This window comes from Eschrichtius robustus, chromosome 1 (assembly GCF_028021215.1).
Source record: "Eschrichtius robustus isolate mEscRob2 chromosome 1, mEscRob2.pri, whole genome shotgun sequence".
NCBI lineage: Eukaryota > Metazoa > Chordata > Mammalia > Artiodactyla > Eschrichtiidae > Eschrichtius > Eschrichtius robustus.
Window position 1 is genome coordinate 175487691 of NC_090824.1, and position 26590 is coordinate 175514280.

A 26590-nucleotide genomic window follows, 5' to 3' on the forward strand; every position below is an offset into this window, starting at 1 on the left:
CGGCAGAGGGGCTCCGTGGACCACACTGGACGGTGCTGTTTCTTTCCTCCCAGCGCAGTTGAGGTGATTATTCTGGGAAACTGTGCAGGTCGCTTTTAGGGGATGATAGGAGGAGGCTCACGGAGTAGCACTTTCAGCCAGGGCTGGTTTAGGGCGTTATCCGAGGGACCTCAGTAGCCGGGCGCGCCGATGTCGCCGGCCTGCAGGGGGCGCCAGCAGGCTGTCTCCTGGCTGGGCCACCCTCCTTCCACGTGAAAGGGGGATGGAACACGAGGAATGCGTCCCCGCCCTGGGGCTGACGTGTGCGTCTCTGCCGGCCCGGATTCTTAAAAGCCCGGGAGGAGCGCTGGGCATCCCAGCAGAGCCAGAGAGGAGGCGAGTTGGTGGGGACCGCGGCGCACTCGAGCCGGCACACGGGGACCGCGGCTGTCACGGCGCTCTGAGCATCCCGGGGCTTCCCGAGCGGAAGAGTCCAGCCCTGCGGGAGCTGCGGGTGCAGCCCCAGCCCTCACGCCGCTCTCTGGGAGCCTCACGCCTCGGGCGAGCGTCCGTGATTTAGCACAAAGCACGTTTCCAAAAAGCCGCGCTCTCGCGCACGCACCCCCTCCCCCCTTTGTTTCGGGGGTCGCCAGATCGCTCTCCTCCCCAAGTCCGAATTCTTCAGAAGGGGCGGAGGACCGCCGAGTCTCGGCTGAGAAGATGCCCTTGGAGCTGACTCAGAGCCGGGTGCAGAAGATCTGGATCCCGGTCGACCACCGCCCCTCGTTGCCCAGATGTGAGTGCAGACGTGCGCGGGGCCGGGCTGCCGGGGAGGGCGCGCCGTGTGGACAGCGAGGCCATTGTGTGGCGGGCGCCGGCCGGGCGCTTTTGTGCCGGCTCCCCTCCTCCGGCGCGCTCGGGCGCGCCGGGCGCCGCCCTCCACGCCGTCCCCGAGGCCCGGCCCAGGCGCCCCCAGCTCCTCCCCGCCGGCCTCGGCGCGAGGCGGGGACGGCGCGGGCGCTGCGCCTACCCTGGCCGGCGTCAGGGGCGCTGTGGCCCGGCCCGGGGTCTCCGCGGAGCTCCACTCCGCTCGCGCCGGGAGCGCAGAGGGACCCGGAAACGGCGAGCGCACGGGACGGGAGGCGCGGAGCGCGGCAGAAAGTCTCCGCTTTGGGGAGGCGTGGGAAGGAACGTCGGCGTGTTCCCCGGCCCGGGCCCCGCTCCCGGGCGCCCACCGCGCCTCCTCGGGTCTCAGCCCCCTTTCTCTGTCCGTCGCTACCTCCCCTCCTCTCTCTCCCCCTCCTTCCCTCCCTCCTTTTTACCTCTTTCCATCTCGCCTTTCCCTCCTATATATTTATCTCTCAATCTCTATATTTCCACCCCCGCTCACTCCATCTTTCTATATGTTTCTCTCTCTTTATATATCTCGTGTTTTTCTTTCCTCCTTTCTATGAATTTCTAATCTCCTCTCTCTAGTTCTGTTCTTTACCTCTGTCTTCTCTGTCTTTACTGCTGTCTTCCTCCCTCCTCTCTTCCTTTGCCCGCTCCCACCTCTAGCTCCTGTGCTGGGTCCTACAAGAGAGCTGTCTGGAACCAAGCCTTTGTGCAGGTTTTGGGTGGGGGTTCTGCGGATGGGTGACTGCACAGTTGGCAACGTTTCCCACGTGCGCGCGCGCGCACAGACACTCACTGAGCTCGGAGTTTGCTGGCAGTTCACTTCCTCGCCTTGTCCGTCGCGGCCCATAAATGCTTTGGGAAGGTTTACCTTGGGCTCCGTCCCCAGCCAGGGAGAGAGCCACCTCTTGAAGGCGACACCACTCCTCCAGGGAACCCGCCCAGGAGCCTATCAGGTGGCCAGGCCGAGACAGTGGTGTTTTGCTCCAGGTCAGGTCAGATTGCCTGAGAGGTAAATGTGGGCTCCCAGGTGCAAACCCTCCAGGTGGCTTTTAGGTATCCACAGAGCCTGAGCACTAGGTGGCCTGCTGACCTTCTCTGCTGCCACGTTTTTCAGGGGATGGTCACCAAGGCCACGGTGACAGCTCCTCTCCCCAGGCTTTGCCCGGGTGTGAATCACACACCCCCCCCCCGCCCCCCACCAACCCCGGACCTGCCCCAGGAGGTTGGGAGAGCTGGCCCTGGGGTGCTCCTAGGTCGTCCTGTTGATGGGGACCTGTCCAGGTGCTCCCCACACTGGGGGTGGGGGGCTCCTCCACCAGCTTGACCCCTCAGGTCCAGTGGGCTACAGGAGCCTGAAGGACAGCTAGGCTTCTTTACGAGGTAGCCGAGGGCTGGGGGCCTTGCAGATGTCTTGTTCCGCCGGCCTTTCAGGTATGCTCTTACATAGCTCGCTGAACAGGCTGACCACGGTCCGGTTGTATTTCTGTAAAACCTATTGGTAGTGAGGAATGCCCCGCCTGAAATCCTGAGGGAGATGGCGAGATGCAGAAACAGCCCCAGCCTTTTTGACTTTTGAATAAAAGATATTTATGGAGTGCTCGGTAAACTGTAATGGGTCATACAAATATGGGTTGGTTCTCTAAACGCCTGTATGTATGCGCATACAAATGCACACACACATTTAGTCGTCCCCTGGGGTTCACGGTGGGGTGAGGACTGGGAGGTCCAGCCGGTGCCGGGGTGCTGAGATTGGCTGGCATCCGCTCAGCCGCGTGATTGTGAGAGACACAAGTATGCAGCCATGCTTTTCCTCCAGGCTTCAGGGACCCATCCATTAGAATCTATCAGTCTGCACGTCTCACACGCAGATGAGAGATTTGCCTGAAAATCCCTGTCGGAACAATTCACGGCTTGAGGTGGGGGGGGCTTGCTAAAGCTGATGGATTAAGTCTCCTGTCCCCGCCCACTCCTGGAATCCTTGCATGTGGCTGTGGGGTTATGTTTTTTCCTTATGAAAATATCTGTACCCTGGATATTTACTGCTTGCATGCCATTATTTTAAGTAGCAGTGTCTGTCTCTGTTTATATACTCACATTTGTCTCTCGTCCAATAGCGAAGAGAGGGTATCCCTTCTTGGCGTCTTTCCAGATTCCCTGCCCCTCCCCCCTTCTTTCATGGCATTTGGAACATTGGGTGGATTTTCTCCCTTCTGAACCTGTTCCCATCGTTCTGAGTGCTGTCCTAGTTGGGGGTCTACAGCAGCCTCCTCTGAGATGTGAAAACTACAAGAGGGCAGGGGAAACACTACTGCTGATATATAAAGAACACTCAAACAAGCATGGTACAGAGCCCCAGATTGATTCGTTTGGTGGTGTTTCCACCTCTGAAACACATCGGTTAGGGGCCCCGTTGCTACACCTTCATGGCGGTAAATGCTTCTTACAAAACCTGCAGCTTCCTTCAAGTGCAGACCGTAACTCAGGGAGACTTACTGACTTGGTGAATCAGCTAAATGGACAAGGAAGTAAATTCTCGACTGGCAAGAGCTGGCGATCCTTTCTGTTTGTCATCACAGAAAGCTGAGAGTTCTGTGTACAGGTCTGGACCTACTTACCGTTTCCCCACTCAGAATCCAGTTTCCTCATCTCTGTAAAGTAGGCTGTGTACTGTCTGCTGAGAGAAGGTTTCATCTCAGCAGGGGCTTAGCTCCACTGATGGTTTTCCAACTTAAAGAGGGAAGGAAGGGAAGGAAACCTTCCAGAGAAATCCTGACCTTATCCTTGGGTGGCCACTATAATTTATAGAGGTGATTCTTGGCCCTGATTTCACATTAAAATCATTTGGGGGAGGCTTTGGGAAAAAAATCCATGCTGGTACCCCACACCAAGTTAGAATTGCTGCAGGTGGGGCCCGGGCATCCTGGTTTTAAAAAACTTCTTAGGTTCAGCCACTGGTTGAGAACCGCTGATTGAGGAAGGAGGGATTGAAGGATTTCGGGTGAGAAAGACTGAGGTGAGCCCCAGGTCTGTCCCTCACCGCCTGTGCAGGGGGACCTCCTTCACTTGTGGGTCCTAGTTCCCTCGCGTCTGGGATGATGAAGCCTTAATGGCTGATGGAGGCCAACGTGGCAAGTATCTTACACATATTATCTTGTGATTAATCCTCCCGAGAACCTTTATGAAGCCTTCCTGCATTTCACAGAAAGGGAAAACCAAGACCCTGAGAGATCAAGTAACTTGTCCACGGCCCGAGGAAGCGCCAGGGCCCGGCTTTGAACTCTGCTTGGCTCTAGACCCTCTCAGCCACCATGCTCTTGTGTTGTCAACTGATTCACTAAAATGCCCATCCCTTGCTCTCTGCCAGAGAGCGTGTCGGGTTGGGAGGGCCGTTTGCTGCACAAAGGTTAGGCGCGAGTTAAAATGTGCGTGCAAAGCAATGAATGAGTTTGGCATCCACCACATAGTCCAGAAGAGCTTTGAAAAGAGATTTTGCTGAGCTGGGGTCTCCCTACCCGGCAGAGCCTCAGCCCACCTGCCTGGGGCAAGCTCACTTAGATGTTTTGTTTTGTTTTTTTAAAGATTTTTTTTTTTTTTTGATGTGGACCATTTTTAAAGTCTTTATTGAATTTGTTGCAATATTGCTTCTGATTTATGTTTTGGTTTTTTGGCCGTGAGGCATGTGGGATCTTAGCTTCCTGACCAGGGATCAAACCCACACGCCCTGCATCAGAAGGCGAAGTCTCAACAACTGGACCGCCAAGGAAGTCCCTAGATGTGTATTCTTAACACGGACCAAGCAGACTCTCTGGGCTGGTGTGATCTCAGGAGAGGGTTTGTGTCCAGCGGAGCACTGTCCAGGGCCAATCACATGGACCCATTCCCCAGAGAGCCCTTCTTGGGCAGTGGCATCACCGCAGGGTCACAGCAGGGCTTCCTGTGCAGCATGTTGTTTGCCCTTGCCTGGCAGCAGCAGGGGAGCAGGTTGCCATGGTTACTGTAGACACGCGGCCGTGGAACTTCCATGGGGCCATCCTGAGCACTGGCCCTGTCTACAGCTGCAGCTTGGCCGTCGGTCTTCCATTAGTTCCCCTGAAACTCGGCACTGAAACATGACTTACCTACTCGTAGGGAAAGAGCACAAGTGATGTGGCATCTTTTTGAGGTTAACATTTTGGAGCGCCTCTGAGTAGAAGAAAGCTTGCAGGAGGTATGGGAGCAGCGGCAAAGTGTCTTCCACTGGTTTCTTTTATTTTCTGAGCCTGCGTTGTGGTGTCCGTACCATGGCCCAGGAGAGCTGTCCTGCCTGCTTGAGGCAGTGGGTTACATCGATCAGAGAGGTTAGCAGCTCAGTCAGGGAGCAGGGCTGGAATTGGAACCTGCGAATGCAGCCTTTGTCCAGGGGCTTCAGACGATTGCTTCTTTACCCCTCTAACCTCTGTGTATCCCCTTACACACAAGTACTTTTTGGAAAATCTTGCAAAAACCCCTGTGCTGTTGGGGAGGAAGACGAAAAGGCAGAGCTCCAGGGAGGAAGGTATGAGAGGTGGGAGGGTTAAAAAGGTCTGCAGAGAAAAAGAAACTGAGAGTCAGAGGGGAACTGAAGCAGAGGCAGGTGATTATAGGACCATGAAAGCACTTGAGCTGTGTTGTGAGTTTAAAAAAAGAGGGGGCAGGAATGAAGAAGAGTAAAACCCGAAGGTTTAGCCACAAGGTTTTGTGGTTTCCCTTCTCTCTTGGGGACCCTTGCGCGGAGGGGCAGCTGCAGGCACCTTTGGCCATCCCTCTGGCAGCTCTCTGAATCTCATGCAAGAAGCCAAAGGAAGAGAGGAATCATTTCTGCTTCGCCAGACAAAGGAGGGATGGTTTGTTTGGGTTTGAGATCCAGCTTGAATTTTTGGCTTCAGATATGTACTCTGCCATGTCTTTATGGTTTTTTTTTTTTTTTCCTCCCAAAGTGTCTACTGCCAGAGGAGATTTGCGCATACGATTAGTGGATATAGAAGTAATCCCCGATTTGATAAATCGGTCAGCCTCTGTCTCTGTTTCCTTGGCATGAGTCCAACAAAAGTATTCCATGTATGTGCACAGCTGAGAGTGTGTGTGTGTGTGTGTGCGTGCACACGTCTGTCTCTGTGTGTGTCTGGATGCTCTTGAGAGCAGTGGCACGTGGGGACATCAGATAAGACCAGGGGAAAACCGGTGGCTTGGGGGAAGGGTGAGCAAAATGAGTATTGTTTCCAGGCACAAGCGAGGACACTTTCACTTTCTCATGTGTCACCTGCAGTTGCCAGAGTGACACATGGCCGATGGGTACTTCTTTGCCCCACTCGTGTGCTCACGCAGGGCAGGGAAATGGCCTCTGTTTTCTAGGAACCTGTTTGTTCCCGGCCGATGGCTGCTGGGGAATCCCAGCCAAGGGTTTCTGTGGCTCCCTAGTGTCTCCTGGCCTCCTCCTCCTCGCTCTGCGTGGAGAAGGTCACCGATGGTCTAGAAACATGAAAGGAGACACAGCCCCTGTGTGCGGTGCTTGCTGCCTCTGTGGCCCCAGCCTGCAGGTCCAGGGGCAGACCCTGGAACAGCATGGCCGGTGTTTGGACACGTGACCTCTGTTTGGCCCCCAGGCCCAGCATCACGGGGCTGTGTTGGGGTGTCCAGCTCAAGAAGAGGCGTCTCCTCAAGCCTGTGCTGTCAGTGGCCTGGCGGCCCTCCCTGCCTCCCCTCTGCTGGTCAGGGGGCGGGCAGGCGGCTGGTCTCTGGCTCCCATGGGCAGCCCCAGGCTCGAGAGCACTCGCGTCACCAGGATGCCGGAGAATCTCAGGGGCAAGACACCAGCCAAGGAAACACTGCCCCTGAAATGTCCAGAACAGGGTTCTTTGGACTGCTTTCTTCAAACCCAGTGAAAACCTCTCTCCCTGCTGTTTTGTTGAGATTCTGAGGAACATGGGACAGTGGTTCAGCAGCGAAGTCAGGAGGGGATTCACAGGCAAGACCCTCTGGGTTTCCGGGGGCCCTGCCGGGGCCCATGTGACCTGCTGTCAGCCTGAACTTGGAAGGCGAGGAGGAGGAAAGGGCAGGAGAGTCTCAGGGACAGATAAATTTGTGGGAGTCAGCCTTCCGGGTCCCTGACCTACTTCCATTTGATAAACTCTTACTTGTGAAAATTGCCTTTTAAAAATTACTTATTTTAGGAAGGCCATGCAGACTTCGTGCATGGCGGTGGGGAAATAGGCAATAAGCTTCTGTCTGTAATTTGGCCACCGCTGGGGCCCCGCCCCCCAGGACTCCTACTTGCCGCCTCGATTTACATGTTATATTGCATCTGAAACAACCTCTCCTACTGATAACCTCATCATCATTGGTGAACCTTACACCCCCAGGGGTGCTTTCTGCTCTGGGGTTAGTAATTGTTTCCTGGCTGGGTTTTGGGCCCTCAGGTGTCAGGCTGGGAATTTGAGATCCCTGCCGTGTGGACCTCAGAGCAAGAGAGAGCTGTGTGACCAAGGGTTCTGGCCACCAGGGGCCCAGTCCCGCTGGATTGTAAAATGTAGGGGCTTCAAGGTGGGAATGAAAGCCGTGTGTCCATGGAATTCTTTCTTTTCTTTTCTTTTTTGCCACACCGTGAGGCTTGCAGGATCTTAGCTCCCTGACCAGGGATCGAACCCATGCCGCCTGCATTGGGAGCACGGAGTCTTAACTGCTGGACTGCCAGGGAAGTCCCCCGTGGAATTCTTTAAAGCCTGTTGTGGGCCCTGCTGGCTGCTTTATTCATGGCCCTTTCTGTGTTGCTCTCCCCAGCCTGTGGGCCGAAGCTCACCAACTCCCCAACGGTGATTGTCATGGTGGGCCTCCCCGCCCGGGGGAAGACGTACATCTCCAAGAAGCTGACCCGCTACCTCAACTGGATTGGCGTCCCCACGAAAGGTGAGCCTGCGCCTCCAGGCCAGGGCTGTCAGGCTGAGGGCACCCTCCCGCTTGCCATGACCACCCCCCCAAAAAAAGAATGGCCTTTCCCTCTCCAGCTGCTGGTACTCTCTTTGCGGGGCCATCTGGGGGGTGCTGTCCCTGTAGTCGAGGGACACACTTTCCTTTCCGGCTGTGCCACCCACCACCCTGTATGCACACCCTGCTGTGTATGGGAGGGGGAGGGTCTCTTTTCACTGGCTGCTCTCTGGTTCCCACTGCCCTGCATCCTGCCCAGCTCAGCCCTCACCTCCTCCAAGAAGCCTTCTCTGACCACCGCAGTCTGTGCGGATCTTTTCCTTGAAGTTCCCCAAGCCCTTAGTTGTGACACTCCTCCACTGACCGTCATAAAGTGCTCTGTACTATTGATTATATTTTTGCGAATCTTCGCCTGGTCTTCCCACCTACACGGGGGGTGTTGAGCACGGGGACTAATTTTTCACATTTGCTGCCCACCCCGCCCTGTGCCCAGCGCAGTGCTTCCTACACTAAGCGCTGGTTCAGCACCCACTGCCCACCCTGGGTGCGGGCTGCTGATCTGCAGAATGGCTGCTGTGGCCCCGGCCATGCGTATGAGCTCTCACTCCCCCCACCCCCAGTGCGTTGGCGGACATCATGGCCCCGATTTTCACTAGGCCTGCGGCTGCCACCTGCTCTCAGGCTCAGGCTCCAGCCCCTGCCTGGAGAGGCCGGCCTGCAGGCTGGGCCGTGGGAGGCGACCCCGGAGAAGCAGGGTGCTGGGTCTGGGGGAGCTGGGCAGCCTTCCAGGCCAAGCGATGCTGGCACAGGACGCGGAGCCCACTGTCTGGTTTCCGGGTCTTATCGGGATCTTATTCAAGTCGTGTGCTGGCTTGCTTTTCTTTTCTGGAAAGAGCGATCCTGACCATGAGAGGCCCTTCTAGTGGTCAGCGTGGTCAGCTAAGGGGCCTTTCTTTTCCATCCAGTGTTCAACGTGGGCGAGTACCGCCGGGAGGCCGTGAAGCAGTACAGCTCCTACAACTTCTTCCGCCCTGACAACGAGGAAGCCATGAAAGTCCGCAAGTGAGGCCCGGGCTGCGGTGGGCAGAGGGGGACGGGCGCTCCGTAGCGCCAGGTTGGGTGAGAGAGAGGCAGCTGGTCCCCCTCCTTGTGTATCAGCATGGGCCCCTCGACCTCTGAGCCTCACTGATCCCACTGACTGACAACAACATCTCATTAGGAGTGAACTAAATCATTTTCCTGGAAAATCATCTGTTTACGTTGGAAAAGGATTTTCTTTTCAGCTCAAAGTGACCAGGGAACCAAAGTGTGACAGCTGCACTTTAGAATCACTTGGGAGCTGGGCACAGCCCTGCCCAGATGGGTACAGTGGGCATTTGTGGGCAGGACCTGGGCATCCGTGTTTTGAAAGCTCCCAGGGGAATTTCAGTGTGCAGCCGGCACGAGGCTGAGTCCCAAGTGCTGCAGCCATGTGTGCGGGGCCCCCATCAGGGGCCTCAGGCCTGACGGTCCCGCCTGCCTGAGCAGTTTAGCAGTAGAATCACAGGTCACCCTGCTTGTTGGGGTGAATTGGGGGTGCCTGCGCGTCCCCCTGCGATGGCCCGGCTCTGACGCGCCCATGTTCTTTCTGTGTGTTGCAGGCAGTGTGCGCTGGCTGCCTTGAGAGATGTCAAAAGTTACCTGACGAAGGAAGGGGGCCAAATTGCGGTAAGCCTGGAGTATAAGCCCTGTCTCCGATCCCAGCGGGATGGTGCCCTGCGGGGGAGGGGAATGTAGACAGAGCTGTGTGGGGACACCTCCAGTGGGGACGGGTGTCTGGCCTGAGCTGTGAGAGAAGCGGGGGGCAAGGGCAGCACAGGGACTCGGGAGGAAGGTGATCATCGGGTGGACTCGGGGGCACAGGCAGCTGGACCTGGGGTGGCTGCAGCCGAGGGAGCCAGTGTCCCTTCCTTGGGCTCCCTCCCCTGCATATGGCTGTTGTTCCTTTGCTTTACGTTCTATTCCCACCCCTCCCCTTCCATCCTTGAGTGCAGGAGGCAGTGGGGGACCTGGGAGGGTGAGGTCTCTCCTGGAGCCCCAGGAAGTGCCAGGCCTCACCTCTGGTGGTTTGGTAAACACTGTTCAACTCAAACTGGGCTCTCTTCACTGCCCTTCTTTCTCCCTGCCAGGTTTTCGATGCCACTAATACTACTCGAGAGAGGAGACACATGATCCTTCATTTTGCCAAAGAAAATGATTTCAAGGTGAGCCTGATTTCTTGTCTCGCCTCGGAGCGCTCAGGAGCAAGGGAAGCCCCGGAGGGATCGGCTGGTTCCCGTGTCTGGAGCACCTGTGCTCCACGCTCGGGCCTTCCCCTCCGCCTGCCTGGGTTTTGCTGCCTACAGGTTGGGCCTGGCTGGTGGGGGCTCTTAGGGTTTACAGCGACTAGGGAGGGGGAGGGGGAGCATCCCTATGTTGGGGGCGGGTGCGGAGGACTCAGGACTGAGTGGCTGGTTCCTTTTTCTGTATTTGGGGATTTATGAGTGGGGTCCTTTCTGCTCCATCATGGTAGTGACATCACAGTGATACCAAAGTTGGCCCTTTGTGTTACGACATTTGTTGTTTCTTAGCGTTTCTGTCTTGCTTCGTCCCAGGTGTTTTTCATTGAGTCTGTGTGTGATGATCCTACAGTTGTGGCCTCCAACATCATGGTAAGACCCTTTGTAGTGTGCTAATCTGAGAAAAGTGAGGGACTGGGTCAGCCCAGAGAAGCCACCCTGAGAAGGAGCTGGCTCTCCCAGCTGGTTGTTGATTTTGTCTGAGGAGGGATCGGGGGGGTCAGAAGTACAGAGCGGTATTTAACTTAAAAGCACATTCTATGACTTGGACTGGCTTTATCAAGGTCCTTTCAGACGGTTGGCAGAAAGCTGTCTTTGTGGGACATAAGAGAGGAATTGGGGGACCTCGAACAGTTTCTGTTGGTGGCAGGAGCTTGGCAGTTGGGGGGTGATGGGGCTGCTTAGGGCAAAGAGCAGCTCACCCCTCCAGACGGGAAAGGAGGTAGCAGGCTGGTCTCTTTTGCTGTAAAGGCCCCTGGTAAGTAAGAATGGTTGTGTATTGACAAAAGCACATGGGACTCAGCAGACAGAAGGCAGAATTTCCAAATTTGGGAAGAATGTGGGTGGTTAAACTATCTTCCTGCTCCTCTCCCTGTACCAAGGGGAAGTTGCCCAGGTAAATTGAGGGTAATTGGCGGTTTAATTTGATTAATTCTTAAATTTTATTTGATAGCAATAGATCATAAATAGAAACGGTTACTATGAAGACTTCACCGCAGTTCCCTTTCTTATACTGTAGATAATTTCTTCTCCAGCTTAAATACATCAGAGTAAGACGTTACCTGTAAAGAAAAGCTGGTCTGACACTTCTACAGGGAACGCTAGAGTTTGGCCACATACAAGTGTGCATCCTTTAAAGGGATGCTGGGAATTAGTTAGCTTTTGGTGTTGGGGCTTTTCTCCAAGGCAGTGGGAATATTTAAACGCATTTCTCAGAAATGAGTTCATATTTCAGGAAGAGCTATTGAAATGGTAGAAAATCAGTCCAGATTGGTTTCAGTGGCCCCAAAGGAAGAGGCTCAGGGTATGAGGAAACAGAAGTTGCCATGCTCTAAACAAAGGGTTTTGCTGTATTTCTTTGGTTTGGTTCTACCATTTCCACTTGGTAGGGAAGCAGAGTGCAGCTGCAGAATCCTTTTTCCCCAGTGAGCCGTCTACACTCGCTTTGGCCAGAAACTCTGTCTCATCCTCTGTGAATCCGTGGATCTGTTTGCCCTGACCCTCCGTGTTCAGAGATCTCTTTCTCTGATGAAGCCTCAAAGCAACTTTGCAGTTTTTAGGCCTTTCTGTTGTGCTTTTTATGCAAAGGCTGTGCTGGAGAAAGGGGTTTGTGAACTGAGATTTTTTTTTTTAAATTGTGCTAAAATATACATAATATAAAAGGTACCATTTTGACCATTTTTAAGTGTTCAGCTCTGTGACACTCAGCACATTCACATTGTCGGGAAACCATCCCCACCATCCACCTCGAGAACTTTTTCATCTTCCCTGACTGTAACCGTGCACCCATGAAACTCCCCGCTGAACTCGGATTTTGCAGCGTGCCTGCCTCTCTTTTATGGTTGTGGTCCTTATTGAGGACGAAAAGAGCACATGCATTAACAAATCCTGGGTTTCCCTGAAACCTGCCAGGTTGCTCAGGCCTAATGTTCAGTTATAGGGGATGGCAGGCCCGAGGGGCATTTCTCCTCTGTCTCTGTCCCATGAGAGCAAGCCTTGGGCAGGACTGGACACGCAGTCCAGGTGGAGAAGCATCCACTGGGGACCAGTGACAAGTGTGTGCTGCCTCCACCTCTGGGCAGTGGAGGAAGAATCCTGCCTGGCACGTGGGACCAGGGCATCGCCAGCACCTCCCGGTGCACTTTTGCTTACGGACAACCTCCGCTTGGTGGGGTGAACGCTGTAGGTGCTTATGGGGAGCTCAGTTGAATTGAAGGCTGGGTTGTCTGGTGGTGACCTGACTACTGGATTGATCCCGAATCCGGGCTCTTTCAGAGGGGTTCATTAGAATCCGCGTGGATTTCCTGTGTTCACCCTTCCAGGCTGAGAGGCTCTGTCTACCCTGGGTGCTCTCCCCATGGAAGCATGGGGCTATGACTCAGCGCCCAGCCGTATCTCTTTTTTTTCTCTTAAAACGCTGGCTAGGGTCATCATCATTCTGAGCCCGTCTGTGCTTTTCCCCGTTTGCGAGCCCCAAATCCTGCTTCATTCTAAGCAGAAAGCCTTCCAGCGTGATTCATCAGCTGCCTCTTTGTGGTGTTACAGGAAGTAAAAATCTCCAGCCCGGATTACAAAGACTGCAACTCAGCAGAAGCTATGGACGATTTCATGAAGAGAATTAATTGCTATGAAGCCAGCTACCAGCCCCTCGACCCCGATAAATGTGACAGGTAATTCCTAAGAGGTGACCATCCGAGCCACCTACTTTAGGGCTTTGAATATTATTCTTGATGTTCCCACGAAGCATTTGCTCCTGGATACTTTTATAAACTCTCTTTTTAAGTATCTTAAAAAAAACTCTTGATGACTTATTTGGTGCTTTAGACATTGTGTACAAGTGTGGAAAGTGAATATTTGAGCCCCATCTTGCTCCTTTCCTTTGATATTTCCCTTGCTTTCTTTTCCATCCTCTTGCTTTTCTTTCCCCGTGCTCTGGGAGGCCAGCCAGCCTCTCCGGCACTCACTCCTCTGCGGGAATTACAGACTCAGACCCCCTGACTCTCAGAGAAGAGAGGTTCCATCCGTGTCCCCAGGAGCTGACACTGCGGATCAGTTGGGGCTGAGTCTCGGCAGTGGGGCTGGGGCGGGGGCGGGGCTGTGCTGTGCTGTGCTGTCCAGTGTTCTGATACGCTGGTCGCCCTCCTGTGCAGGGACCTGTCGCTGATCAAGGTGATTGACGTGGGCCGGCGGTTCCTGGTGAACAGGGTCCAGGACCACATCCAGAGCCGCATCGTGTACTACCTGATGAACATCCACGTGCAGCCCCGCACCATCTACCTGTGCCGGCACGGGGAGAGCGAGCACAACCTCCAGGGCAAGATCGGAGGGGACTCGGGCCTGTCCAGCAGGGGCAGGAAGGTAGGAGGAGTGCGGGGATGGGGCAGGAAACCGAGGGGTGGGGCTGTGCGTCCCTTTGTGCGTCTCTGTGTGTGTGTGTCCCTGTGTCCGTGTGTCCTTGTGTGTACATGTGTACATGTGCATGTATGTCTGTGTGTGTTCCTCTGGGTATGTATATGCACGTGTGTCTGTGTGTGTACATATATGTGTCTGGGGAGGGTGGAGGGTCTCCTGAGCCTGTGGGGAGGGGTGTGTGTGTGTGTGTGTGTGTGCCCGAGGGGAGGGGGTACGTGTGCAGTGGCTGCTCCCAGGCCCCCCTCACCAGCAGTGAGGACAGTGTGGCCGACCCCGATGTGCACGGGGACTGGCCCTGCACTGTTTCTCTGGGAGGGAGGGGCAGAGCTGGTGGTCCAGCGTGAGCCCCTCATCCCGGCCGCCGTCCCACCCCCACCCCCACCCCCCCAGTTCGCCAATGCCCTGAGCAAGTTTGTGGAGGAGCAGAACCTCAAGGACCTCAAGGTGTGGACCAGCCAGCTGAAGAGCACCATCCAGACGGCGGAGGCCCTGCAGCTCCCCTACGAGCAGTGGAAGGCGCTCAACGAGATTGACGCCGTGAGTCCGGGGCCGGGAGCCGCGGGGAATCCTGAGAGCTTCCCACCTGCAGGGGCTGCGCTGGCCAGGTCGGGGCGGCTGTGGCAGGTATTCCCTCGGGTGACCTTTGGGTGTTCCCGCCAGGGCGTCTGTGAGGAGATGACCTACGAGGAGATCAAAGACACCTACCCCGAGGAGTATGCACTGCGCGAGCAGGACAAGTACTACTACCGCTACCCCACCGGGGAGGTGCGTGCCGCCCACTCCCTCTGCGTCTCGGGCTCGGGCCTGTGTGCGCTGGGCAAGTGATGGGCAGGTGGCCGGGGGGCTGTGGGCAAGGAGCTGAGCTGGTCCTTCTGAGGCTGCTGTGTCTGGCGAGGCTGGGGAAGGGGGCTGCTAGGGACCCGGAGGGACCCATTACCGGTGACTCCGGGGAGGAAGGGCCCCTGCGTCCACCCCGCTACCCTGTCCCGATGCTCGTCCTGGCCCGTCTGCCTTTGAATCGAGTCTTCCCGAGTTGGACCTTGTAAACAGCTCCAAGAGAAGCACAGTTGTGTTTCCCACAAGCAGCAGGGACAGATGTGTTTCTCTAATGACATACATGACAATTCAGGAAAGAAAAACAGTCCTGGATGGTGATTCACTGGACACGAGGGCCCCCCTTGACTGTGGGCGACATGGCAGACAAGTCAGCAAGTCACTTGTACTGACTCCATCGATGCTGGTGGAGGGACCCTTATGCCGTGTAGCCCCCTCGGGCTGAGCGAGCAGCTGCCTGCAGCACTGAATGGAGAGTCCAGCTGTAGGCGGTGCTCTGGGGTCTCCGCAGGCTTGGCCTGGTGACACCCAGCAGGGGTGCTTCCCGTCTGTGGTCCTTTCTTCCGCTCAGCGTGTCAGTTCCCTGGAGCCCAGGACACTGTCCCTGGTCCCTCCCAGGCCCTTGTTCCCTGGGACCTGCTTAGTGAGAGAGGGGACCGGGGGTGGAGGGAATCTCGGTGGTCTTAAAGGTACAGGCCTACCTCTTCTTTTTCAATTTCCTTTTATTGAGATAAAAGTCACATCATATAAAAGTCACCATTTTAACCAAAGTATACAGGTCAGTGGTTTTTCTTATATTGCACAATATTGTGCAGCTATCACCACTAATTCTAGAACGTTCCATCACTCCGTAAACAAACCACAACCTTTTAGTGGTCAGTCCCAGTTCCTCCTCCCCTGCCCCCGACAACTGTGAGTCTACGTTCTGTCTCTGGAGTTCCCTGTTCTGGACGTTTCACGTCAGTGGAATCATACACTCTGTGGTCTTTCACTCTGTGTAACGTGTTCAGGGCTGTTCTGCGCTGTAGTGTGTGTCAGGGCCCCGTTCCCTCACTTTCCCGGTGGAGGGTGAGGGTCAGGAAGGAGCAGTGAGAGGGAGAGGGCAGTTGGGGTGGGTCCCCCAGTGCCCGGGAGGGATGCAGCACACAGACGGTGGCGGGGAGGAGGTTGATGGAGGATCCATCGTGTGGTCTCTGGTTTATAAGTGGGAGAGGTGTGGCCACGGATGCCGGGCTTCTGCTCCAATTCGGTGCCCCGTTCCTCTGCCTTGCAGTCCTACCAAGACCTGGTCCAGCGCCTGGAGCCGGTGATCATGGAGCTGGAGCGGCAGGAGAATGTGCTGGTCATCTGCCACCAGGCCGTCCTGCGCTGCCTCCTGGCCTACTTCCTGGACAAGAGCGCAGGTGCCTGGTCCTCCGATGCACCCTCTCCCGGGAGGTCAGAGGGGTGGGGAGCCAGTCACAGCCCCGCCACAGGAGAGAGGGAAAGGAAACTGGCCTTAGAGCTGGGGTAGCCTGCTGCCAGGGGTGAGGAAAGGCTGCGTCCCCTCCCCCTCCCCCCGCCTAGCGCTTCCTTGCAGCCCCTGGAAGACACTCGAGCAGTCTGATGCTGGGTGGGCTTAATGGCTTCGAGAACCAGCCTCCCGGAAGCCCTGTGTCCCCACGTCTCAGGGGCTGTGGGTCGGGTGGGGAAGAGGCAGCCCACCTCTAAGGAGTTAACAGCCCAGAAAACTCTGATGTTACTCTTAACACTTAAATGTGGATCCTGACACCTAAATTGTTTGGGAAATTGACTCTTTAACTCCAGCTCATTGTGTGAGGGTTTGGGTTTGCTTCGGTTCTGTTCTTCGTAGGGCCGCCTGCCTCGAGCAGCAGGCCGGCCGGCCGGGTTGCAGGGCAGGGGGACACCCTGCCCAGTGAGGCCTCTGCAGGTGGTCCCCACATGGCAGAAGCTCTCACTGGGGCCTGGGAATGTCCCCCCTCAAGTCTCCAGTCTCACCGTGGGCCCTTCTCTCCTTCTCAGAGGAGATGCCCTACCTGAAATGCCCCCTTCATGCCGTCTTGAAGCTGACGCCTGTTGCTTACGGTGAGTGTGGTGACGCGGCCCCTCCGAGACCAGTCTCCCTGGTGGGGTGGCGGTGAGGCTGTGAGCGCGGGGCCCCTCTAACCGGCAGCCGACCTCTTCCCTGCCCTCGCCCAGGCTGCCGAGTAGAATCCATCTACCTGAACGTGGAGTCCGTGAGCACGCATCGGGAGAGGTCAGAGGTGAGTGCGAGCTCACTGCCCACCCCCCGCACACCCCTGCCCTGTCCTCCTTCTGGGAAGGATACTGCCAAGCGGCGGCACCAATGGGCACCAGCACTTGGGATGCCCACCGCCCCCCCCACCCCCTGGCGGCTTGCTTGTAAAGGCTGCCTGTGTCTGTCGGTGGATTCTGTCTCGTTTGGAACAGTGGCCCTCGTGACGGCCCTCCCTTTCCTCGGCATCCGCGTGCTCCTACCTGCCCGTCTGGTGGCTTCTCGGCATCGTCTTCCTTTTCTTTCTTGCCATGCTTCTTCCCCCACCACTTGACCCAAGCAGTGAGCGTTGAGGAGGAAGACATTCTTGCTCTTTTAAATGTTAACCGTAGCCTGGTTACTGTCACCTTGTCCTCCGGGGCAGCTAAACGATTGCAGGTTCGAGTCACGGGACCCACACATCCGCTCAGTCATGTGCATGCACTCAGATCCCGAATTCCCACGAAGACGATAAGAGTGAAGAAGGGGTGGGACTGGGAAACACAGCTGTGATTTGGGAGTTAGCCATGGGAGCAATGTCGGGTGGAATGATTTTCCAGGAGACCCCAGTGCCTGGCCGCACCTGACGCCCCCTCTAGGGTGGGGTCTGGAATTCGGTGGTCAGCCAGGCTGGGCCTCCCAAGGGCAGCGCAGGGTTCTGCCCAGGCGTACATTGTGAAAGAAAGTTTGAATTTACTCTATACCGACTGTCAAACTCCAGTGCTCTGCCTGCATCGGTCCGACCCTTTCTTTTACACCGAGTGTGATGTTCTTGTCCCTGTTCCCGAGGAGCTTGGCCAGAAGATTTTGGCATTAAAATCCCAGCTCCCATGGCAGTTGCCTGGCTGGTTGAGCGAAGCGAAGGCGGACGGCTCCCCTTGGCTGTGACGGCGCCTCCTGAGCCGGGGTGGCGGGATGCGCGTTTGCCCTCCTTCCGGGAGTAGCAGCCTCCCCGCCGGACTGCCAGCAGCCGGGTTCTTGGGGTTGGGCCCGAACTGGGCTCTGGTGGCCCCTGAACGCTTCACTGTTCAGAGCAGGGCAGGGGCTTGATGGAGACAGACCCCAGCTCAGGCTCCGGGGCCACGAGCTACAGAGTGACAGGCCCTGGGGGACTTCAGAGGTCCCCACTCCACCGGAGTTGTCACTTGGTCGGAAGGCTAGTGTGTGGCCCTCGCTGGCGGTTTCCTGCGTCTTTGGTCTCCTGGCTGGCGGAGGCTTGCATTTCCTGTCCTAAGCTGGGTGTTCTCACTGGGAGCAGGAGCTGTGAAGATCCTGGCTTGAGGTCAGTGGGAGGGGGTCCAGCACCACACCTGCTCCCCCCCGCCCCTCCTGCCGCCCCCAGCGGTCGCCCGAGCCTCACGCCCAGGACCCCTGCCTCTGTGTTTTTGGAGGCTGGCAGCAAGGTCCTTCTGATCTCTTCCCTGCTGTAACTGCATCACACTGTCTGTGCAGAACCGTCCTGCTCTTCCTCCCTCGCCTGCTTTGCGAACATCGTGTCTGTCTGAGTGGGTGTCTTGGAATGATCGGGCAGGGGGTTCGGAAGGAGAGATCATCCCTTGTTCTTGCCGAGCGCTAGACACGGGACGAGCCAGCAGCCCCTCGGTCCAGGGCCATTCACCGTGGTCGGGCTCGTGGTCTCGGTGAAATCCAGAAGCAGAGAAACGTGTTTGGTTTGGTTTTGGATTTTTTTTTTTTGGCTTATTTACTTCCCCTTCCTCGTAACTGTCGCCTTCTCTCTTTTGTCTTTGTCTCGCTTAGGATGCAAAGAAGGGACCTAACCCGCTCATGAGACGCAATAGTGTCACCCCACTAGCCAGCCCCGAGCCCACCAAAAAGCCTCGCATCAACAGCTTTGAGGAGCATGTGGCCTCTACCTCCGCTGCCCTGCCCACCTGCCTGCCCCCGGAGGTGCCCACGCAGCTGCCCGGACAAGTGCGTTGACCCCCTTCTCCTTCCTGAGTCGAGTCTCGTGCAGGGTGGGGAGAGCGGAGTGTGCCCGGCGGGGCGGCGGCGGCCTCAGACCCAGGCCCGCTTGGGGGTGTGCGGGGAGAGGACATGGACGCCGCTCTGAGTGTGGGACCCCCGGATCCGTCCTTGAGACCTTGGCTGTGCGTGCACACGCCCGTTCTGGGGGAGGTGGTCTTCCCCGGGCAGAACCAGGCAGAGCAAAGAAACGGCCGAGTGTCTGCGATCCATTCACATTGGCGGATAGTTTCTTCTAAAAGTTGAAGGCAACCCCCGGTTCAGGAGTCTCCATCCAGCTCTGGGCTGTTGGCTTCTGTGTGTCCCGGGGACGTCTTTTCTGTCCCCACGCTGAGTATTCTTCCTGACTTGCTCCCTTGCCATCGTTCCCCGTTAGAGAAAAGCTGTTGTCAGATGGGGCCCTGGGAGCGTATACGGAGCCAGCATGGCCGGGCTGGAACCCGGGCCGGAGGACCTGGAATTAGCCACTTTTTCCTATAACGCGGTAAAAAACCCCAAAGCAGAAAACCAATTAGATTTCAGTCTTAGGTTATTTCACTCGCTGTGATGGTGAAAGGCTAGAAGATACTGGCTACTGGGCATTAAGATTTTTTTTCAGAAAACCACTCTTTTCCTCAACAACACCCGAGAATCCTGGCCAGGATGTGAGACGTAGAAATCCCTGGGCACAAATTCGGGTCCCACCCAGTGGTCTCCCCCACCTCCAACCTGCCCCGCCTGGCCTCTGACACAGAAATCACAGGCTCAGGTTTGAATTAGATTTGTTAATGAGCTGGGTGCTAAAGGCCCACAAACTCTTCCTGCGTTTCCCCCCAAACTCATTTAAACCGTGTGTTGTCTGAAAATGTGTTGTGGTGGGGGGGCGGGTGTTGTGCAGCCCCAGCAGGCCATCGTACCTCTTCAGGCCTCAGTTTTCGCATCTGTGGCATGGGGGAGCAGCAGCTACTGCCAAGGGCTGATCAATGGGGTGATCGTGCTGAGAGTCTGACATGGTGGTGTCTGCTCCTGGCGCCAGCTCTGGGGTTTTATTGTCAGGTTCCGTCACCTCCCCAGCCTTCAGTCTCCCTGTTTTTTAAAATGAGGGAGGTAGACTGGCTGGGAGATGTCTAATTAGTGCTCCTTTCAGGTCTAACGTCAGAGGTGCTTTTTATGAAAACTGAGAACTGAAGTGGTGTGTCAGTGATATCCTGCGTTGGTGTAAACGGTGGGGTCATAGTTGGAAGGTTAGAGGCCGCAGTCACAGACGCCGTGGGGACCGGCCAGGCGGGGGTTGGGCGGTGTGCAGGGCCACTGGCTGGCCAGGCCAGGAGGGTCCAGGGCTCTGACCCCGTGGAGGCTGCCTGGTTCCCGATGACCTTGGCCCTCACCCTGTCCCTCAACTGACTCTCTCTCCCACCTTTTCTCTCTGCAGCCTTTGCTAGGGAAAGCCTGTTTGTAAGTATTTTTCTCTGAATACTTTTGCTTTTTGCATCTCTTTCTCCTTGCTTGCCAGTTTGGCCTCCTACCTGTTAAAGTGTTGAGGGTAATGCCAGTTTCTGTGGAATCTGAAGGAGGAAGATGGGACGGGAGGAAGAATAAGGGATTCATGGATTTTCAGAAAAGGATACAGGAAGTCGGCGGGTTTTTGGTGCATCTTCCTGCTGCCACGGCCACCGCGGGGCCGGGGCGACTGTTAGTATTTGCAGTGCTTGATGGCTGGATGTCTATCTGCTTTTTCCCTCTTAGAGTCAGATTTTGGCGGGAGCTGGGTTTGTGCCTACTGATGTTGTCTTTTAAGTTCTGGGCCTCTCCCGGGAGAGCCCTGTCATTTTGAAAGGAAAGTTTACCCAGAGCCTAACCTGCAAAACAAAGAATGGAAGACCCAAGCCTCTCCCTCCTGTCCTGGCAAGGACCCCCACCTTCAGGGGCTCCGGGACCCCCAGGCTCTGGAGAGGTCTGTTTGGGAGCCATCATTCTGCATCGGGTTGTCCTGTATCACAACCTGCTCGACATTTACGGTCACGTTCAGGATGGGGTGCAGCTTTTTCTCTGCAGAGAGTTCAGTGTTAGCAGCTGCTGGATAATTCAGCACTTCCTCTGCTCCGGCGGCCCCCAGCCCCAGAAGGAACTGAGGCCTTTATGTTGAAGAGTTTTAATAAGAGACACCCTGAAATATCATCCCCAATGCCACGAGTCACACCCACCCCGCGTCCCTTTCACTGGTTAGGCTACCTGGACTAATTCATGCAGAAATGTGGCTTATTCTTGGAAAATAGGCGCTGTTGGGCATCATGTTTGGACTAGGTGGTACCACCTGTTGAGAAATACATTTCATCACTTTACGGCTTGTACACATCCCGAGTCTTTGGTCCTTAAAATAACCCCAGGAGGTCGCAAGGCAGTTCCCGTCCCTGTTGCCCAGATGAGGGTGAGTCTCTCGCCCACTGTTACCCAGCTGGTTCATAGCAGAACCAGCCCTTGAATGGGTCTCCCAGTCCCAAAGGCTGGCTGTTTTCTCTCTGCCGGTTTCCAGAACAGCCAGGGTCCTGTTCACCTGCCTATCCGGGGCACCTGACGTTTGCAGCCTGTGGGGCGCGGCCCCAAGCTGTTCAATTTCCTTTCTCGTTCTTGCAGCCTCTCCCCTGCAGCTGCTTCCCGTGGCTGAGACGTGTTTATTTAATGGTGGGCCTGCCCGTTAAGTTCAGTCTTTAAGGGTAACAGTCCCACGTCCGTTACCCCCTTGACGCCAGGCGTTGCACCCAGGATGCCCTGGGATCAAGAGTTCTCCTTGTGTGAAAACTAGCCTTTGGGTTTGGAACCTTACGGTTTTGCATCTGTGTGTATCCTGTTCCTTCTGATCCATGGCCTGATGCTGCCAGGAGAGAAATCTTCTTGCTGGGAGGGGGCCATTCAGGCACATCCCCCAACCCTCTGAGGTTGAACTTGTCCATCTCTAAGGCTAATAATGCCTGTAGCCAAAATCCCTTCAGTTCAGCAAAAATGTGTTCTCTGGACCCATCACACCTGCATCCACTCAGGTGTCCCAGGGTCCAGGTGTTTTGATGATGAGAATATGGATGTAGCACTTAGCAAGATACCTGACATGTGGTCAGTGCCTGGTGCACAGTAGCTGTTCCCGTGGGAGATGTGATGCCCTGTGCTTTGGTGGTTACATCCAGGGCTCTGTGGTCTGTGTTCCCTCCTGCACAGGCCAGGGGGATTTCTCCTCGTGGGCAGCAGGAGTGCCTAGAGACTGGGGAGTGGGGTGCCCCTGGGGTCTTAGGGTTGTGGCCCGAGGATGGCGGTGATGCTGGTGCTCTGGTAAAACAGGCACGACAGCCAGGTGGGACTCAGCACCCGCCCTGCAGTCCACTCTCCAGGGGCTGCACTAGGGCTCGGGGCCAACGGACCATCTGGCCCTCACGATGCATCCTTGACTTTTAAATTTCAAATGCACGCTAAGAAGAGAATCCTACTAAAGATGTTTTGTTTTGTTTTTCTTTCCCAACATGTTTCTTCCTTCCCCCCCACTGTGCTTGAAAGACGAACTGTCTGTCATATTTTCTCAAAGTTTTCTCCTTACTAACCTTGGAAAGGTAAATGGCTCCGTGCATGCCCTCCTGTCCCCTCCACGTCTCTCTGGGTCATGGCATCTCAGCCCTTGGGGCGTCTCAGTCTGCGTGCAGACTGGCCATTGTGAAGTCTGTGCCCCATACACCCTGTGCCCCATACACCCTGTGCCCCAGAACTTGTGTGTTTTTTAAGAGCAGCCCCATTGTCTTGAGATCCCCCATGTGTCCAGAGCCAGGGGCACCATGAGTGAATGACGTGGCCTGTGCCTGTGGTCCCCAGTGTCATCATTGCATTGCCATCATTCGTGGGTGCTCCAACCTTGGGCATGAGATGTCCCAGGGTGGGTGGGAGCCAGCACCTCCATCTCTGACCCCACGGGTTGACTGGGTCCTCTCTGGCTGCGAGGCTGGGGGCCTCCCCAGGAGACACCCCGCTCACAGGGGGCTGTCTGATGCACTCGTTGTCGGAGGGTCGGTCACCTGGGCTCCTGAGTCCGGCCGAGAGCAGGCTCAGATCAGGCACTGGCTTCCGTGCTGCCAGCCCTGCGATGGTCCTCTGTAGAGATTCTCCACCTCAGCCCCCCGGTTCACGCGGGAGGGGAGTGGGCCTTGGTGATGCTTACATTTCTGTCTGCCTGGGTTCCACTCTTCCTGCTGCCCCTTTGAGACAGTCTTGGTGGAGACACTCAGGATGCAAGAGGACACTTTTAAAGATTCTGCTTCCCTTTCCTGCAGGGTGGGTTAGGGAGGGTAGGTCAAGAGACTGCTACTGTGTGGTGGCAGCCATCATCTGCTCCCAGCTGATTGAAAAATATTTTTTAAGGGGGTTTTGGTACTGGCCAGCATCTTTGGGTTGGGGCTTCTGGGTAGGATTGCTTTTATTAGAACAGGGTGAGAGCTTTACTGACACGTGCCTTCTCTGCCCGGCTCCCTTGCTTGAGTTCCGGCATCCGAGCTGTGTTCCTGGAATCCAGGTCCCTAGGGCTGTGGTATACCCTGCTGGGAGGAGAGTACTGATGCTTCTTCAGATTTAACCACCCTCCCCCCCTTCCTCTGCCTGACAGCGAAGCCAGCAACAGTTTCCCCGGGTTGGGGCAAGGGTAGCCTTGGGCTCTAAAGGGCCGTGAGCCAGGCGGGGGGTGGGGGTGGGGCCCTAGGTGCTGGCACCCAGTGCTCCCCAGAACAGCTCTGACCCACAGGAGCTGCCCGCCCTCCCCTCCCTGCCTCCCTGCCTCCTTGCCTCCTACAGGCAGATGTCCGGGCCCCTCCCGGCCCTTCTCCCGTGGGACCCCCGGGCTTAGCCTCCACCACGTTCCTGGGCCGCTGTTTGGTGGTGATGCTCTTCAGGGCCGTGTTCTTTGCTGGGGAGAGGGGGGCACGTCTCAATTGCATGGCTTTCGTCTTTGCTTTAGAACCCTAGTCAACAGGAACGGTAACCGGCTTCCCCGTCTTTTCTCCCGAAAGCAGAACATGAAAGGCTCCCCGAGCGGCGCGGAGGCCTCCAGGACGCACTGACGCAGCCCCGCCGGCGCCCCGCCCTTTCGCTCCCGCAGCTTTGCTCCTGCCCTTCTGTCTGCCCAAGGCCAGCGATCCCGAGGACATCTCCGGAGGGCGGCGTGGAGGAGGGGCGGCTGCTCCAGGAGGACCGGGCCCCCGCCTGCCTGTGCTCCCCTGGCCTTCGGGCCCCGCGCCCCGCGCCCCGCGGACCCCTTGAGGCCCGGGCAGGACGATGTGCAGTGGAGGCGGGACGGCGGCGCCTCCCCGTGGGCTTGTTCATCTCGTTTCTGGACCTTCCCTGCTGGGGAGATGACACTGCCCCGAGTCCTAACCTTAAAGGGGGCCTGGATCTCAGCTGCTGAAGGTTAAGGGACGCTGAAGACTTTCAGAAGGCTCTTGGTGCCTCTCGGCCTGGACGTTGCCTCCTGCAGGGAGCCCTCGGCCCGTGCTAGGTTGGGGTCGGCCGGGAGAGCCCGGATCTGGACCTGCTGGTCAGCCAGGCAGCGACCCTCCGCATGTCGCTCACCCTCCCAGGTATGTGTCCTGCCTCTGAAGATGGTGTGGGACCGTCTAGCTGCGGAGGCAGGAGGAGATACGTTGCTGAAAGAGCACCGGGGCCTCGCCTCCCAGGGAAGGCTCCCGCCTGGATTCGAGGCACCTGGGACACGGCTCTCCCGGGGCTGCTGGCTCGTGCACTTTTTTTATGGCAGAGAGTGTGACCTGAAAGTCACACCTTCAGGAACTTAGATGTTTGCATTTTGCGCCCTTGGGGTTGGAGCTCTGAAAGGATGTGGGAGTTGGGCAGCCTGTGGGGAGGGGAGGGACCCCTCACCCCGTAAAACGGCCGCGGAACGAGGGTCTGGCCTCCTCCTCTGGGGCCTTCATCACCTCCTGTGTTTCCCTGGTGGGGACAGTGACCCACACCAGGCCTCGCTCACGGCCACTTCCTCCAAGAGCCTGGCTATCCGCTGTCTCCTGGCAGGATTCAGCTCGGTTCCCTATGCTTGTGTCAAGCGTCTGCTGTGTGCCCGGCGTGGAGCTGGGTGCCTTGGGCGATTCTGGAGTCCTCGTTTGCCTTCATGGCACCTGTGGCATTTTGGGGGCGTGGTTCAAGGCAGGGCTTGTGGACACGTGGTTCTGAACACCTGTAGTTTCTGCCTTGCGGGTTTTCCTCTGAGGCCTCCGGGGACTGGGGTTGGGGGGGAGGGTGTCGAGGCCCAGGAGGATGGATTTGGACTCAGTAGTAGAGTTTGTCCAAATGACCCTTTTCAGGATCTCTGAAAGCCAGTGCCAAAGGTCACCTTCCCTTCCTGCCTTCTGCTTTGGGGTCCCACATCCTTACCCCTCTTAGCTTGTGCAGTAGTCACTGGGGGTAGGGGCAGGGGCGTCTAGACAGCTGGAGCTGGGAGTGGGGAGAGGAGTTGTTTTGGGGTTTCTGTTTGAGAGGAGCTTCTAGAAAAATGCACGTTCCTCTGGTTAGGAGAAATGGGAACACGATTCAGACACCCTACAACCAGGTTTGTGGGTTTCACACAAAACCATTCAAATCCTCCCTTCCCTTAACTGGCCATCTTCCCAAGACGACGTCTCTCTGTACATTGCCATGCAAGACTGGTTACTTTCTCGCTTTCCCGCTGTCTTGTCAGACGTGTGTGTGAGTGTGTGTGTGTGTGTGTGAGTGTGTGTGTGTGTGTGTAGGTTTGTGTTTTTAGACGGAGGGGCCTGCAGCTCTGCTCTTGAGAATGGCTCTCTTATGTCCACCTTTTGGCTCCTTCTCTGGTTGTTGGAGCTGACCCTGAGTTTTGACTCTCATGGCTCATCTGAGTGGAGGCTTCGTGAAGGTGTGTCCCCCCTTGCCTCTGACTGCCCGAAATCAGTGCATCCACAAAGGATGCATTTGGCCTAACCCGGGACCTTGGTTTTCAGGAGCCTCAGTGGGGAGAGAGAACATCAATACGGGCGGGGAGGGGAGATGGGGAGAGAGAGCGGAGGCTGGGAGACTGGAGACCAGGGACCTGACGTCTGAGAAGGGAGGCGGTGGACAAGGGTGTGTCTGAGCCACGGTCTCAGGGCTTCTGCAACGCCGACCATTGACTCTCACTCCCTCACCCCCCTAAAAACATATGGGACCAATATTTTTAACTTTGCGTGTTTGTTTTGGGGGTGGGCTCACCCCTCTCCTTCTTCTGTCCTGAGACCGTGGGCGAAGCTCTTCGTTTGGGGGCGGGGGGAAGAAAGACTGTTTGAACCACGCCAATGACGTTTTCGTTTCTAATACTTGAAATTTATTTTTTTATTATTTTGATAGCAGATGTGCTATTTATTTATTTAATATGTATAAGGGATCCTGAAGATGGAAAGCTGTATAGATTGGGTCTTGTTAGTTGGTTGGCTTGGGGGCCTTTTACGTGTGATTTCTGACTTCTCTGTGTTCTGTATACATTTGTCTGAATTAATTACCTGGGATGAAGCTGTGCCAGCTTTCAAACAGGGGATGCCTGTCGGAAATTTGTATATTTTGCAGTTGCCAGAACAATAAAATACCTGGTTGAAAAATACACGGATGAAGTGCGTCTCTGGTCCTTTTTGGGGGGTGGGGAGGAAGAGTCTTTAATCACACTTGGGCTCAGTACACCAAGTTTCCACCACTCAGCCCCATCACCTTCCTTCAAACAGGACTTGCAGGGAATTCCCTAGCGGTCCATTGGTTAGGGCTCTGCGCTTCTACTGCAAGGGCCCTGGGTTCGAGCCCTGGTTGGGGAACTAAGATCCCCCAGGCCGTGCGGCATGGCCAAGGAAAAAAAACAAAACGGGACATGCAGATTCTGATTGCCTACTGTCTGCATTTGCAAAACAGTGTTGTGTCACCTTTAAAAAAAAATGAATAGCCTTTATTTTTAGAGCAG

General features: G+C 56.1%; 1 protein-coding gene across 6 annotated transcripts in view; it reads left to right on the forward strand.

The window, feature by feature from the left end:
* Positions 1–26242, forward strand: part of PFKFB3 (6-phosphofructo-2-kinase/fructose-2,6-biphosphatase 3) — an 83508-nt gene extending 57266 nt beyond the window's left edge. Inside the window, exons 1-16 of one of the 6 annotated variants that reach the window (XM_068559970.1) lie at positions 612–775; positions 7672–7797; positions 8781–8877; positions 9456–9522; positions 9984–10058; positions 10449–10505; positions 12678–12802; positions 13283–13490; positions 13935–14081; positions 14205–14309; positions 15652–15781; positions 16401–16463; positions 16578–16642; positions 18412–18585; positions 20048–20070; positions 23652–26242. In XM_068559970.1, coding sequence (XP_068416071.1) covers positions 700–775; positions 7672–7797; positions 8781–8877; positions 9456–9522; positions 9984–10058; positions 10449–10505; positions 12678–12802; positions 13283–13490; positions 13935–14081; positions 14205–14309; positions 15652–15781; positions 16401–16463; positions 16578–16642; positions 18412–18585; positions 20048–20070; positions 23652–23661 — 1548 coding nt within the window. In that variant the 5' untranslated portion in view covers positions 612–699 and the 3' untranslated portion in view covers positions 23662–26242. Of the gene's footprint in view, positions 1–346; positions 776–7671; positions 7798–8780; positions 8878–9455; positions 9523–9983; positions 10059–10448; positions 10506–12677; positions 12803–13282; positions 13491–13934; positions 14082–14204; positions 14310–15651; positions 15782–16400; positions 16464–16577; positions 16643–18411; positions 18586–20047; positions 20071–23651 lie in introns of those variants that run through there. The other 5 variants (XM_068559979.1, XM_068560007.1, XM_068559960.1 and 2 more) reach the window with 5 other exon arrangements.
* Positions 26243–26590: the final 348 nt, after the last annotated feature.